The following is a 16,225-nucleotide window of genomic DNA, read 5'->3' as shown; positions in this document are numbered from 1 at the left end:
TGGGAAATCCAAGTTTTTCTTACAATTTCCAGTCTAAATATCAACCTGAGAGGATACTGTTTTGTCTAAGAAGTCCAATTAAATAATAGTCCAGACTGGTCTTTCCATAGGGCTCATACATTTACTGGCTTGTTGAGGGGCAGCCTTCTGCAAGTAGACAAACAATGAGGACAAAGTCTTGTCTATAGGACACAAGACCGTAGATAAGATTTTGCCCTATGTATCTGTCATTTTAAAAGCCCAGCTAAAAGGTTTTGGAATGATTTCTTAGAAACTTAATATTTATCAGTGCACATCCAAATTAGATTAGTAATACTATCCTAGTTCCTCTTTCACCTGTTACCAAATTAGATTAATAAAATCAATGTTATTGATTTTAAGGTATGGAATTTAGCAAGGAACTAGTATTTTGTCTAGTGATGGGAGTTACCTGGGACTGAAAATAAGGGATTTTTTTTTTTAAACTATTGTAAGCAAGATCAAAGCTGGTCTCGGAGAATGACAAAACCTAAAGCAGCCTGTGTAGGAATAAAACAAAAGGTAGCTTAATTAGAAACATTCACCATTGCTTCAGTATCAAGACTTACCTAACCAGAAACTATATAGGCCTTAGAAAAAATTATGGACTGGATATATACCCATCTATCTGCTAGATAAAACATATGACTTTTTTGCTATGGAAGGAATATCAAAAGGTACCAGTTTGTCACTTAAGGTATAAATGACATTTAAAATATTACAGGCTGCAGTAGTAAAAGCAGCATCTTGATTAATTTGAGAAAATGCACAAAACTCTCTATAGCCTTGACACTTTAGAAAAATAATTACTGATAACATAATACACAGGCTCAGTCCTGCAATAGGTTTCTCTTAACGATTTCTGTAACAACATATTAAACGTTAATTTGCCGGGAACTTTAGAAAACTGCGTATTTGTTCCTAGGTTACGACCTGATGAGCTTCCAGGGGAGACCGTGGCACAGTAGAAAAGCAGGAGATGCAGACCTGAAGCCCTCTGCTTAACTCCTGGCTTCACTGCCTCTGAGTTGCCTGGTGTTAGGCAAGCACAGCTTCTCTGAAGGACTCATCCTTCTTAAGTCAGAACAAGAAAACAATGCTGAAGGAATAAATGAAGTAATATGGTATCTTTAAACTTTCCTCAACCTTAAATTACATCTAGCAATGCATAATCAGAATAAAGTCCTAAATGGAAGCTCAAAGATATTTTGAAAAGCTCTCACAATTAATTAAAACTAAATTTAGACCCAGGATTGCCCTCTAATGGTCATCTCTTAAAAATGAAATCCCTTTGAAAACTACTGAATTTGCAAGTTATTTTTTTCTAGCAAAAGTTCCCCAAAAGGCTTATCCTTGTTCTGATCTCCAGCATGTATGCTAGATTTTTCTCCAAGAAAGATCATCTCCAAGTATATTTATTTAAATCAAATTGTAAGTAAATAAAAGTATACTTCCGATCTTTAAAACTACTTGTAGAGCTAGGGGCACCTCGCTGGCTCAGTGGTAGAGCACAAGACTCTTGATTTCAGGGTCGGGAGTTCAAGCACCACACTGGGCCTAGGGCTTACTTAGAAAATACAATTTAAAAAATAAAACGTCAAGGTTTAATTAAAAAAAGTAAAACTACTTCTCTAATTAAACAGTCTTTTCAGGTTTTTAAAATAACACTTTCCTTGGAATATCTCTTCTTATCCCCAACACTGAAAATCAAAAAGGAAAAACAAGGAAAAGATAAAGGGCTTTTACCAAAATCTTTTCTGTATCTTAAGCAAAGGTATAGAGATACCTTGTCTTCCAGGTGTCACGGTGAAGATTCAAGGCCTGCTCCTTACATGAAAGGATAGTATCACCACAAGTCACTCCTACTTCGTAGGTATCCATCAACTTCTTCATTCTTGGGGTGACTTGTTGAGAAAAAGAAAAGTCTTCCAAATCAAAAGTTAATGTTTTATCCTAAATCTATATCCCATCTTATATCAAAATGTGAATCTAGCATGGTTGGACTTATAATCCAAACTAAGGAGACTGCCTTAAAAAACCTCACAAGAACATACACTGGAACCACACTGGGCCTGGCACACAGGTGTCACTAGTACTTTTAGATATCTGAATTTTGATGGGTGAAATGCTAGTACCCCCTTTTCATTTTCTGTAAGCCTTAGTCTCATTATCTACAAAACGGGGATAATATCTATTTTGTTGGGATGTTGGGAAGACCAAATGAGGTAATATATGAAAAGCACTTAGCATAATTTTTGATAACAGAAGGCATTAAAAAACAAGAGATATTATCAATTAATCTCTCCAGTCAAAACACGCCAATTTTTGAAGAAGGCATTATGTTGCCACTCACAGGCACAAGGAGTCATTTTCTACCATGGTTTCTTCCTGAGACTCACTTCAAATTTGTTTCAATGTGTTCTCCACCACAGGCATTAGAGTCCTTGCTGGTGGTGTCTGTATTCTTGAAATGGGACAACAAAGTTGAGTAAAGTCTAGTGAAGAGAATGATAAGCAACAAAGGAAACGTCTTCTAAGTTCTGGGTATATCACAACAAACATGGTGCCTACCAACTAACAGGGAAGTTAAGTGCACGGACTTAATCCATATAGAGGATTGTTAGGTCTCTTACACCCTCTAGTGGCCAAAAAGAAGATTATGCTTTTAAAAATCTTCGTTTGGTCAAGATGGCAATTTGGACTTGTATATATGTATCAACCTTGAGTTTAAAAAATAACCAGCTTGCCTTTATGTGTTTTTTGCCTATGTCAAAAAAAAAAACCTTAAAAGCTAATGTTAAGAGAAACCAATGCTGTCACAACTGGATCCATTCGGTTCCCTTCATTCCCTGAATGAAAATACTGAACACTAGAGGAAAAGGCACAGGCAGCACACCTTTCATGCCATATTGACTCTCAAATGTAACTGAAGTTAATGGTCTTTGTTGCTTTATGGAAGGGAATCTTGAAATGAGTATCTTTCTAAAGCAGCAATTTTTCACCACAGGGTTATTTACAAGCCAAGGTAATAATTAAATATGCCCAAGACTATGAATCTATTCTTCTCTGCCCAAACCCTTCATTTTTATAATGGGTAATTATAGTAAAAACTTCAATTAACCAGAACCCTCAATTAACATGATTTCCCCTCCTGCACTCTATTTTTAGGACAAAGTGGGAAAAAAAATCACAAGAAGTCATTCCTATGAAGGATTGAGCTTGAAAATCTTCTAGGATAAATTATGCTAAGGAGAAAAAAACCTGAATAAAATTACATTCACACCATGATAAGCAATATATATGAGATATACGTATAAATCATCAAGATTTGGAAGGGAACAGATTTATTTTGAATGTTAATGTGCTGGAATTGTAACCTATTTCCTATTTATTGTCACGTTGTTACATAAATACATATAAGGGTAAGTATATACTAAACTCAGCACATATTCTGCAACATTTTCTATTCTACAGCCACAGATCTGAACAGTAGAACTGAGACTGAGAATCAGAATCCTAAATCCTTCCAAGATCTTGAGATCCCGGAGATATAGTTAAGGTCACCATACACTATCAAGACAGAAAATAGGTCACTTGGGAACATTTCTTCTAATATGAGCTTAAACAAGAAGGGTTTTTATATAGTGAGTTTTCAACTAATTTGGAAATAAATTTACCAGGACATCAGTTATTCAGAAGCAACAGTCCTACTCAAAATCTCACTGCAGTAAAAACGAAACACGACAAAACAAAACAAACAAAAAAACATTCCACAAAGTAATTCAGGCTAAGCAACCGCCCCTGAATTCAAAGTTCATGATATCAAATCCATCTATTTAAAATACTGTTTATTTGTGATTTAACATTAATTAGCATTACATCTAAGAGCAATATCAGATAACATTTATACATTTTCCACAGGACACAGAGGTTCATTGGCTCATTCTTTATGCCAAAGCAAGTAAATAGAGGCATTAGCAAAAGGTGCAAATAGTTCACTGTTGCGTTTAAAAAATATTTATGCACATTGCATTCATTTAAGATATATATATATATTTAAAAAGTTATGGAGAAGCATAGTTCACAGGTTACTGTTTCTACATACGTTGTAATACAACATAAATGATGTAGAACATAAAAAAATCCTCAAATACAGAATTAAGCAACTGAAAGTTTCCACTAAGAGATTAAAAACACTGATTCCAGTAGTTAGTGAGATCTAGAATGAAATTTCCAGGCTCTGTTTCAACTTTGCATCATCATACACATACAAACAGAACCAGCCCCAAAACACACTGTAATCAATGTGATTTTTTACATGCCAACTCACCCTCCAGAAACACTTTGGATTATTTTTATCCACTGATCATTTCGGATCATTGATTTTACACTGATTCGTGACATCACTTGGGTGAAGGGGGGAAAAACTATATTAAGTCTAGGTTTAAATTTGTATTTACATTAGAAAGTTAACTGAAACAAGGTAAGAAAATTTTGTAAAAATCAAGAAGTGGTAGGTTTTCTCACTGGGGGATCAGACCCACTGATTTCTTCTAGTGCTTCCTTCTAAAGATATAGAAATTAAAAAGAATTGACCCTTTTAAAACTCAAATGTCAACCAAGAAATATGATGATTTTGGCAAAGCAAAATTTTAGCAATTTGGGACACGTTTCAAATAAACTATGCTTCAAATCCTATCGTGACTATGAGTCTTTATCAAACTAGAATTCTTTGTATGACACCACTTTTGTTCCCCTCATTTTTCACTTTCTCTCTTCCTTTTCATTTGGTTACCGTAGAGAGCTTCTTCATTTGTTAGCAATACTAGGAGAAAAATACATGATTAAAGTTCAAATATGAATCTAGTTATACCTTGAAATTGCTCTAATCCTCTTTTGATACCAAGTCCCTGGATTCTCGAATTATATTTAAGTATACTTAGTACCAAGCAGCCTCAAATATAGCTCTACTGTTATATGATTGGCTAATATGCTTATGATGCTTTTATATTGAATGGTATACAAACATCTCAACATACAAAAATCATTTTTGCCAGAGTTAAACTAAATAACCCATGTTATGTGTATAAAATCCCCTTTGTTGAAAAATAAGGGGCTTTCTAAACTAATAAAAAAGGAAGTTTTCAAAAATTATACATTACTAAAATGATTTTTTTTTTTTTTGGCAAAGAAAGTTACTTCAGGTGAGGAAATTTTATACTATGAATAAAATTCCAAATGAATGTTTTCTTAAACTTTTTTTTTTTTTAATTATGTGCCAGTGTATACTAATGCTACAGATTCTTAGAAGCTTTTAAAGCATTCTGTTAATGCCCACTGAAACAATGGGAACCCAAAAGGTACAGTCAATAATCGTGGTAAAAAATTATAATCTGATTACCCAGTGAAGCAGGCGTTGAGAAATAAAAATTCTCTTGTTTGTTCACTGGTAATTTGTTTCCAACAGATATTATGAAGAAGGCTTAAAGTAATTCAGACAGATTATCTGTTTGTGGTGAATTATAGTAATACTTTTATGAGGGCAGAGCTAACTAAAACTAGCAAGTGTTTACAAATTTAAAACCTTTTTTGGACATATAAAATGAGAGATGAATTTGAAAACTTTTTTCATAATGTTTTTCTTTTAGTAAAATCTCTTTCCAGTTCTTAAAGTCCAGTTTGCTACATACCCCCAATCTTATCTACCACTGCATATTAATGATCAACTTAAATGTGGTATTTAAATGTGCAATGTCACACTGTAATAATAATAATTATAAAAAGACTTTAGTTAGGCTTCAACTTTCTCCTTTTTTTTGTTCTTTTTCAGAAAAGAAGGAGTACGGAATTTCTTCTTTTTCTTGGATGGTGATTTTGAAGGTGAGCCTTCAGGTGACAGGACTTCTTCAATTTTTTCTGGAGACTTAATGGTAATCTCGATGTTCTCTATGGTCGTGCTTGTCGTTAACCTACTCACTTGCTTAGCAAGCTCATCTTCAACATCGTGCATATCATCCTTGCCATTCACTACCATGATAGGCACTTCCATGGAGATGAAGCTCTTGGAAAATAGCTCATGGTTTTCTACAAAAGGGGAGGGGTTTTTTTTTGGTTATTTTATATAGTTAACATCTTTGCTTTATTTTACAAAACTGAAATGTTTCGGCAATGTACCAAGGCATTACTTTAATTTCAATAAAGATAAATCATTATGTTAATAGACTATGGATCTATTAGCATGAAGCTAATTTGCTCACATGGTATAAAGGGGAAGGGGACAAAGTTATTAGACCAGGGGATGAAGGATAGATAAGTCTGGTTTGATGATTTGACAGTTTCACTGTAAAATCAAGTCCGCATAAATGAGGAAGACAACATGTGTTTTTCTTTAATTTTGGGGTCATTTGGCAATCAAAACTGAAAAAGATTTCATGCTTCTGATTGGAAGATGTAGGACAAACCACTTTAATTTCACAAATTCTTAAGAACTACCAGTTGCCAAAATCCAGATAAAGGTAAATCAATATAAACTCTGAACAAAAGTAGCACACCATTTAACAAATATATATATATATCTATATATATATTTATATATATAGATATATATATATAAAATTTTTGGGAGCTTTAAGTAAAATTCATGGCAAACTTATTGCAATCAGGTGTTTGATTTCTTCACATGAAAACAAATGACAGAGGACAGACTCTTAAGACTAACGCAGTGAATGCTATGGGAAGTTACAGTGAATACCTTCTAATTTTTCAGGGATATTTTGCGGTGACTGAGTTTGAGACTGAATTTGTGAAACAGATGAAGCGTCATCTGAGAGTAATTCCTGCTCAGCATCTGTTGGATGAGAGTTTGGTTAAAAGCCATGCAAAACAAAGAAGCATAAGATCTCAGGGAGGTTAGTGCATACATCAAACACCTGCAGACATATGATAAACTCTTCAGCAATGAGCTGAGCATGCTAACAGCTATCCCATATATCAAGAATTATGCATTAAGAGGAGATTAATGTGTTAACATTTCTGGCTGCTAATAATAGGTTTACATACATGCTTAGTAAGGAAGCATGGCTACGCACAGCACAGGCAAATAATATGTATGCATTCAGCTTTTGCTAGGGTGTTAGAATACCAAAATATATTGAGCAGCCAGGTGAAAAGAATGATGAAGTCTCACCAATGATGCTACATTCATGAGGCAGAATACCTCACTGAATTTTTGAACAATATCCAATTAGTGATTCCTGTCAGAGCAATATTAGTGAGCTAATTCAGAAGGCCATAATGAACGTGGAAGAAACTACTTATTTAAAAAAAAAATATATATATATATATATAAGGTGACGATTCTAGAGTGCAGTATTTATTACCTGGCATCTTTAGGCTTTCAAAAAATCAGAGATTAAAGAGGGACATTTTACAAAATAGAAAAACAGAAACTTTCCAACCTTAGGTTAGAATAAATAAATTCAGTAATACCACTTAGAATATTTGGTATAATCACATTAATGAGTCAGGATGACTCCCTCTTGTGACAAAGGCACCAACTAACACACTGATAAAAATCGTTCCCTTGCTGACCCAGTTGTCAATGCTTCCCACCCGGTACCTAACGTGCACAAAAATTCTTTATCTATTGCTTCTGTTCTGCTTTGGGCAAAAATTTCAACTGTATGTTGTAGATGCTCTAAAGCAGACGCTTTTACCCTTTTTTGGGGTCACAGACTTCTTGTCCCTTACCCTGAGTGCCCCCTTTCCCCAAATGTATATTGTACAAAATTAAGCATATATTTTTCAGATGGCTCATGGACTGCCTGGAGGTTATCCAAAGACCCAAGATTGAGAACCCCTGCTATAAAGAATTTCTTATTTTTGAGAAAAAAGGAGCTAGTATTTAATTAGCTGGGGTTTCATGAACAACTTAAATATAATCCTTACTTAGGGTTCTGAAGTCAGAAAAACTCAACCTCACGAGAGCGCCCACGTGCTTAAAGAAAGTCACATCAAAACTTTGGCAGTTTGCTTTTGAGATTATAATATTGGCACCTTGTGACACCCCAAAACAAGAGATTTTACAAAATATTATAGACACATAATACATGCTGTAATGTTTAAATCTATTACTACATCTGTATTTATTTTAGCTGATAATTCTTTTCTTATCTGTGGATTTCACTTTACTATAAATGGAAGACTTTTTGCTAGCCATCAGATTGCTTTCTGAGGAAAACTGTTTTCTCTACATGTTAACATGCATGGACTACGGTGGCTCTTTGCATTTTAGCTCCACCCACACTCAGTAAGGTATGGGAGAGATAACAGAACAATCGATTGCAGAAGGAACATTAGAAAAAACAACAACAAAACACTGACTGCCTTCTGCTATTCAACTCAAGGTGTTCTGCTGTTGGTAAAATGGTTATCAGGCTTAATTTGAAAATGAACTAACCTTCCAGGCCTTGCTGTTTACGTTCGACTGTCTTCTTATACTCTTCAAGCTCTCCCTCTGTGAGATGACTGAAGGGGTTGGGAGGGGCGGGTGGGGCCTGATCGTCATCTTCAAATTGCATGGTCTTGCAGAGAAAAACATTGACAGGTTAGAGGTTATTCTTCAGAACTGGGTTAGGGGGAACAAAACACAGCTGAGGGCTCCCAGAATGATGGTGGGAGAACCAACCTCCAGTAGGAGACTGAAGAATTCTCCAGATAAATGGCCTCAGATAAAAGAACTACAGATACTAACATTTGGGGATTCCCCCAAGAAACAACCAATGACCCTACAGTGAAGCTCACCAGTTCTGAAGCCCTGCACGCACCCAGAGCATCTGACCGGCTTTTTGAGGCCCATTCTTAAATATAAACAGACTACCGTGTATTACTAGACACCTGAGGAACGCTTCTAACATGGAAGGGAGAAACCAGGGAAGAAGAAAAAAGAGAACTCAGAAGAAACAGGGAAAATAAAGGTAGCTGAAGAAAATTTAAAATTGATTCCCTTAGAGCAATAAGAGAAAATGCTGTATCCATGAAAGAGTAGGATGTTATTTAAACAAGAAACATTCAGGGAATAAGAAGTCTTAAAATTTTTAAAAAATATATCAAAACAGAAAATTAAACAGAAGGATAAGAAAATAAAGCCAAGCAAGTCTCCCAGAAAGTAGGAAAAAAAGACAAAGGGATGGAAAATGGGAAAGAGAAAAATCAGAGGCTCACAGAGGTTCAACTAACAGCAAATCTTGATAGAAAAAGAGATTGGAGGGAACAAACTATTGAAGAAATACATTTTAAAAATTCCCAAAACTGAAGGATAGGACTTTGCAGATTGAAAAGGGTAAATGAACGCCAAGAACAAAGACTAAACGAAATCTACTACAGAGCACATCATCATAAAACTCCAGAACGGCAGGGACGTCGAAGAGGTCTGAAAGAATAAAAAAGGGCCCACACAAAGTCCCGTGAGTCACGGTGCTCCTCTCCTACTTCTCAACAGTAACATGGAGTTAGGGGACAACAGAGTGATGTTTTCCATATTTGTAAGGTAAATTATTCTGAACTCGAATTCTATGTCTATGAACATTTGAGGGTAGGACACAGGATTTCAAGCCATTACCTCCCATGTATCCCTTCTCAGAAAGGGAGTAAGAGGACATGCTCAGTGATAAAGGAATAAATCAAAAAACTGGAAAACACGATGTAGGGAACGGGACACTACACAGTCAAGAGTCAGAGGAATCCTCAGGATGAGACTGTGCAGCTGGCCTGAAGAGCAACCAGTCCACGTCTGGACTGCAATGACAGAGTAATGAGAGATCACCTGTTACCTGTGACCCTTTGGAAAATAGTAAGGGCTTTAAAATTCCTCTGAAAAGTTTGGGAAGAACTAAGCCAATGTACCTAAAATACTAAGCCAATGAGAAAAGGAGGCACTTATTATTCCAGGGGTCAGAGAGTTGTGTAAGAAACGATCTGTAATCATGGGATACTACATGGCTCGGCAGTAAACACTGAACGATGTAAACACTGAAAGCTGATTTAACAAGGAAACTGTAATCTAATCTTCCCCCCACATTTTCTCATCTCTGAAATCGGGAATCATCTAACGATGGATGGCTTCCTACAATTATAATTGTGAGGGTTTTTTCTCTTTTGGTGATATACAAAACAACGGTACTTCTTACAGTTGATGACACAGATTCGATGAACTCAACTGAGATCTAAAATTAATAGGCCAAGAAAAAGCAGAACAAAGAAGCTGTTTAGAAACGTGGAGGTAAATGAGAGAACAAAGTCCTTACCGCTGGACCTTGGGAGTTGAAGGTGGTATTTTAAGTCTTGCAATTATTTGACTTTTTAACTTGTGCTTATATTAACTTTAGTAAAAATAAACAATCATATATAAAAAGCAAAGAAATTAATGTGGTAGATCAAAACCAAAGATCGTACTGCTTCACGGACTTACAGAAGGAGGTTTATCCACAACAATTCCAGCAAGCAATTGAGACTGTGGTCCTGCTGTTTTCAAGTCATATCGGTTTTGTTCTCGAATCTGAATTGAAATACAATAACAAGTTCTTGGGGGCAGCTATGCAGATGACCCTTACTCTCTTTTCCCACAGGCTTGCTATTTGGCCACCCAGAGCCTCTGTCATTCCTGTCTCCACAAAGCCCTCTCTGACCATCCCGACAACTCACATTCGTCTCCTCCACTCTTCTCAATGTGTGATTTCCTATTGTCTTACGTGGTTAGAGCATTACATTTCCACTAACGCCAGGGATCACTTTCACTAATACAGCAGCAATACGTTAAATATTTCTTCCCTGTGTAGCCTGCTCACCGTGACTAACACAGAGCTGGAGGTATTCAATACAAGCTAAAATTATACTGAGTTTCAAATTCTTCTTTATTCAAACCCCGAAGCTTGCTATTAATCAGATTTTATCACTAGTGATTTGAACATAAAACGGTATAAAAAATGCCTCCCCTGGCCACAGAAGACCACATCTTACCTTATTTCTCTTTTCTAGTACCTCATTCGGGTTTGTGTTTAAAGGAACAAACTGATTTGGATCTTCAATTTTGATAGGTGTCCCACTACTAACTTTAGAAGAGTCCTCTGCTTTCATCCACTAAAAAATAAAAAATTTTATAGAACGAAGCTTTGTGTTAAGGAAAAAAGGGTAGGTTCTTGGTAACTGTTTATTGACTCAAGGAGAGGGAGCATACACTGCCAATATTTTAAAGAATTTCACTAAGCAGTATTTAGTGGTCAATTACTGTATATCTCACACTAGTTATAAACAGGCTCATGATTGGCACTCACTTAAAAAAACATGATTACTCTTTACATGAATACTCATTTATATGAGTACTTAAATTTTCCTTTTGGCATTTTCAAATATGATGCTCAAAACATTCCAAGCACAGATACAGAGCTTGATCTTGTATTAACTCACATTCAGAGATGGCACCTGCATTGAAGTTTCTTCAACTCATGATGGCTAAGTCACCAAAAGCACTCAAGGAATCTCTTAAGACTTAGTTTTCCAGACTTCATCTTTTATTTTTGGCTGCCAGAAAGGGCCAACCCTCTGACCAGCATGTTACAAAGAGGGTAATCTGCTAGTGACCCATAATATAACAGAACGATAGGGGTGGAAGAGCCTTATAGAATTCTTCTTCACCCTGTATTATATCCCTAAAAAGCTAATATTCATCAAGATTAATAATGGTTGCCCATCAGTCTCTGTCAATAAAATTAATTCTGGCAAACTAAGGAGTTTAATTATGTTCTTTTTCTAGGAGATAGGAAATCTTTTTTTTTTTTTTAAGATTTTATTTATTTATTTGATAGAAAGTGAGCAAGAAAGAGAGAGAGCGAGCACGAACAGGGTCAGAGGGAGAAGCAGACTCCCTGATGAGCAAGGAGCCCCATGTGGGACTCAATCCCAGAACCCTGGGATCATGACCTGAGCTGAAGGCAGACGCTTAACCGACTGAGCCACCTAGGAGCCCCAGGAGATAAGAAATCTTATAGACTAGGGAGAAACACTTTGATGCTTAGGCACTTCCATATTGAATGCCACTGATTTATATGACAGGATTAACAATTTTGAGTATTTTGAGGATATTTGGTGATAAGCACTCTAAAACTAAACCAATCTGAAGCAAAATGTTGAAAAAGATAAGACAACCCATTTCTCTCTCTACAAGATCTTGCCTAAGGATAACTATGTGCAGTAGTTCATGAAATTTTGGCACCATTACGCTTCCATAACTTTTATAGCTCTGATTCACTGGCATAATATAAAACTGCAAAGCAGTATCAAATAGTGGATTAAGAAGAGGGCTCCAGAGTCATTTTTGTATGCATTCAAATCCTGATTTTCCTATTCACAAACGATTAGTTAAACCCTCTGTGCCTCAGTTTTTACAACTATAAAATGGGGGAGAAAAACAGCATCCTCTTCGTATTAAGAGAATTAAATGAGAATTGACTTCGGGCCCATAAAACAAGTATCTTACACAAAGTTATACCTGATAAATGACAGGTTATTATTATTATATTCTGCTTTCCCAGTATTTTTAACACAGAACATTCAATTCATGAGTAACTAGGCAAAATATTTAGTAAAGGCAAACCACATAAATAGTGACATACTGTGATTTTGGTCCTGGGACTGGTTTCACCATTCCGAGATTCCTCAGGCACATTCACTTTCATATAAGTATTTGGGGAGTTCAGCCATCTTGTTTTCTCACGCTGCTGTCTCTGTGCCATGTACTTGAGAGGAGAGAGTGGCACTGTGTCATCCTCAAAGGAAAAAGCTGTCACAGTTGCTGGGATTTCCACATCACTCTTGTGCCTGGGCTTCTCTCGAATGAGAGGATGCCTGTAAGCATAGCCTGTTCTATACCCCTAAGGAAGAAAAAAACCACATTTGAAGCAATCAAACATGTACCAAACACAGCATTTGGACTAATTCTTTAAATAAATGATCAAAAAGACTCCTCTGTTGAAAAACAAAGGGGAAAATATCTTTCAAACCCCACATAACCTCCACATAACACTAGAGTTGAAATTAAGCAACTTTCAAGATCTGGTTAAAACAGATTCTAGCTGACAATGCGATTTCTACTCACACAACTATTCCTGACAAAGGTAATTTCAAAACTGCTGACCAGAAACATTTTCCTAGCTATTTTCCAGTTTTCTAGAAGCCAATCTCAGTGTTCATTTAAGTCTTTGTTCCTGGGTCTGAAGGGAATCTGTCTTCTGACCCTTAGCGGAAGAAGGTAAAATCTCAAGATGACATTTGCATGTTTCACCGTTTGATTCTTAAAAATGTGGCAAATTTACACTGGAATGTCTCCCTAGGGTCAAACTCAGCTCCCAGAGGCCTAAGGAGGGTCCCAGATAGTCCAAAGGGAGATGGAGGCATTTGCTCTTGAATCTGAAGACACGAAATCCAAATTTACGTACAATTTTTCACCTACCAAATTATCCAGAGTCCTCATCAGCCCTTCAAACTCAATCTCGCCAACCTTCCATTTTTGATGGGAACCCATATTCACTCCTCCTCCTCCAGAAGCTGCTATAGTATACGTGAAAGCTTTATACTTCTGAGGATCCAGCACAAGCAGATTGTCTACTCCACCTGCCCCTGCTAATGCCTGCACCTGTAATGGCAAAACAGAGGCACAAGACTGTGAAGATTATAATGACTATTTTACCTTTAAAAAGGTATTTTTAATTCAGCAAATACCTATAACACTTGTTCAGGCTACTAAACAACAAAAATAAGGCAATATACTTGCGAAAATTGGCAGCTGAAGTATCTTTTCCATCTATCTGAAAAAAGATACTTTCCAGGATTCTGACCCTCCCTGATGGAAAACACATTTAGAGCCATTCCTTTTAACATATTTCAAGAAACTGAATTCTCTTGCCAAATTTTAAAGTTATCTTGCAGTTTTCCCATGGTTATCCATTTTTTTTTTTGCTGAAGTTATAATTTTAAAGGAATATAGACACTGTACTGTGAATTTAAGGATATTTAGGCAGAAGTCAGCTCATTATCTTAAGCTTTTTATAGCTTCATTTGAGAAGAGGAGGAGGGACTGCTAAAGCAAAAAAAAAAAAAGTTAAGATATTAAAATTGACAGAAAAGTTTTTCCCCCTTTTTTGTGGCCCTTCCAATAAATTATTACCATTTGCTTCAAAAGAATCTTCTTGAAGATGGAAATTAGGTCTGTAAAAAATACATTGAGCTTCTCTCTGAGGAAAAAAGTGTCTAATAACTATCCAACCCATTATAATAAATCTGAGGCTGTGCAGTTGTTAGAAACTGCACGAGCTCATGAGGCTTCTGGCCCTGCTCTTACACTGTTCATAAAAGTGGCTACAGTACATCTTTGAGGATTGACAATTGCCTCTGCTTCTCAATTAGCACCACACCACTTCAGGGTAAAAACAGATATGTACAATTACACTCTCTTAAAAAGCAGGATTATGGGGAAAATGATGTTTATGAAGCACTCAGATTTGTGTGTGTGCATCTATATGTGACATTTTCCCTCTCCTATTTTCCAGTCAAGAGATAACGGAGCTGACCCTTTTTATTCACGTAAAACAGAACGTCTCTTAAAAAACAAACAAAACAAAAAGACAACAGGACTTTGAAAATACGTAAACACAAAACCCATCTCAACAAGAAAATTACAAAGCAATAATAAAAAAAAAAAGTGTGTGTGGGGGAGGATAATTTTTCCTACCTGAATTTCACAGGCTATCTGCACATTAAATATATAATGAAAAGCCTCCTCAACTGTTTCTCCAAGGGCTACCACACCATGATTTCTGAGCACCAGCACCTAAAATAGAATCCCAAAGCAATCACTTTAAATAACTGGCATAGCTCGCACTGTTTTCATCAATAGCAACAGCAACAAAAATAGCTCCTTTGGTAGAAACTCTACTGACATACCTTACAACTTGGCCCCAGAACTTTCTGCAGTTGAATTCTCTCCTCCTGTTCATCAAGTGACCCTTGGTAGTCATAATAGGCGATATCTCCCAGGATGAGGGACTCTTGAGAAATTGGAAGGATCCCACACTTCATGGAGGATACCTATTTGATTGGGTCCATGTCAAGAGGACACATTTAGTTACTAATTACACTCTCCTAGGAACCTGATTCTTTAGTCAGCTCAGGAAGCACTGGCCTATTCACTGTGTTCACCATTCCAGCCCATCTCCCACTTTAGCTCTTTACTACTTCCAGGCCAAAAAAAAAAAAAAAAAAAAAAAGATTTAGAGGATACAAGTCAATTTAAATGTTGTGCCAAATATTACAAAAGAAACTTTGCTCCAAAGAACTCAGTACCCAATTATTAGCTGATTAGTTAAAAACACCAAAGCTATCTCTCCACTTGTTTCCTACGTCAGCATTTGGTCCAAAGGAACTTTCGCTTTCCGGGTACTCAGAGGATTAATATTTTGAATATGAATCTGAATGATGGGGTGTGAAAGCGTGCAAGCAGTAAAGCATCACGTAAGAAAAACCGTGAAAATAATACGCTTCCCGGAGCCATTGTTGGCTTTAGCCTTCAGTGACTTACAGCTGCTGTTGCAAGGGTATGGATGTGTATCACACACTTAACATCAGGACGTGTAGAATAGATTGCAGCATGGGGACTGAAGCCTGTGTGGTCAATTTTCAAATTAGTACTTCCCTGATCAACCACTTCTCCTATTATATTGACTTTCACCTGGAAAAAATCAGAGAGACGTATCAGTGTATCAAAGACATGTATCAAAGTCTGCCTGTGGTCCATCAGCTAAACCAGTGGCAAACTTGTTTGTCAAGGACCAAACAGTAAATATTTTAGACTCTGTGGGCCTCTGATGCAACTATTCAACTCTGCCACTTTATGTAGAGCCATAAAGGACTGCAAAAATAGTGAGTGTGGTTTTGTTCCCATTAAACTTTATTTACAAAAAACAGGCAGTCTGTAACAAAACTTAGAATTTAGTAAGAAGTAGTTTCCAAAAAGCCAAATAACTTAAAACTCTTCACTGAAGGTTGGAGAAGGTCTGGCGTTTACTAAACTGGTTGGAAAATTTCCATTTGTTAACACTACAGCACCCAGAATCAATGTAATTTCTACCATTCTAGAAGCCAGTGACACGGGCTATGA

At 36.4% G+C, this 16,225-nt stretch overlaps 1 protein-coding gene across 13 annotated transcripts in view; it reads right to left on the bottom strand.

Moving 5' to 3' along the window:
* ADD3 (adducin 3) overlaps window positions 1-16,225 on the bottom strand; it is a 145,673-nt gene that overhangs the window by 20,796 nt on the left and 108,652 nt on the right. For 10 of the 13 annotated variants that reach the window (XM_034663258.1, XM_034663259.1, XM_034663260.1 and 7 more), the window contains 10 exons: window positions 15,647-15,796; window positions 15,013-15,156; window positions 14,801-14,899; window positions 13,523-13,705; window positions 12,687-12,944; window positions 11,035-11,154; window positions 10,487-10,573; window positions 8,477-8,600; window positions 6,770-6,865; window positions 1,805-1,922 (listed from right to left, as the gene is read on the bottom strand). In XM_034663258.1, the coding sequence (XP_034519149.1) occupies window positions 1,805-1,922; window positions 6,770-6,865; window positions 8,477-8,600; window positions 10,487-10,573; window positions 11,035-11,154; window positions 12,687-12,944; window positions 13,523-13,705; window positions 14,801-14,899; window positions 15,013-15,156; window positions 15,647-15,796 (1,379 nt within the window). Of the gene's footprint in view, window positions 1-493; window positions 519-1,804; window positions 1,923-3,849; window positions 6,103-6,769; window positions 6,866-8,476; window positions 8,601-10,486; window positions 10,574-11,034; window positions 11,155-12,686; window positions 12,945-13,522; window positions 13,706-14,800; window positions 14,900-15,012; window positions 15,157-15,646; window positions 15,797-16,225 lie in introns of those variants that run through there. The other 3 variants (XM_034663269.1, XM_034663263.1, XM_034663265.1) reach the window with 3 other exon arrangements.

This window comes from Ailuropoda melanoleuca, chromosome 6 (assembly GCF_002007445.2).
Source record: "Ailuropoda melanoleuca isolate Jingjing chromosome 6, ASM200744v2, whole genome shotgun sequence".
NCBI lineage: Eukaryota > Metazoa > Chordata > Mammalia > Carnivora > Ursidae > Ailuropoda > Ailuropoda melanoleuca.
Note: the sequence above shows the minus strand (reverse complement) of the source record. Positions and strands in the feature narration are given on the sequence as shown.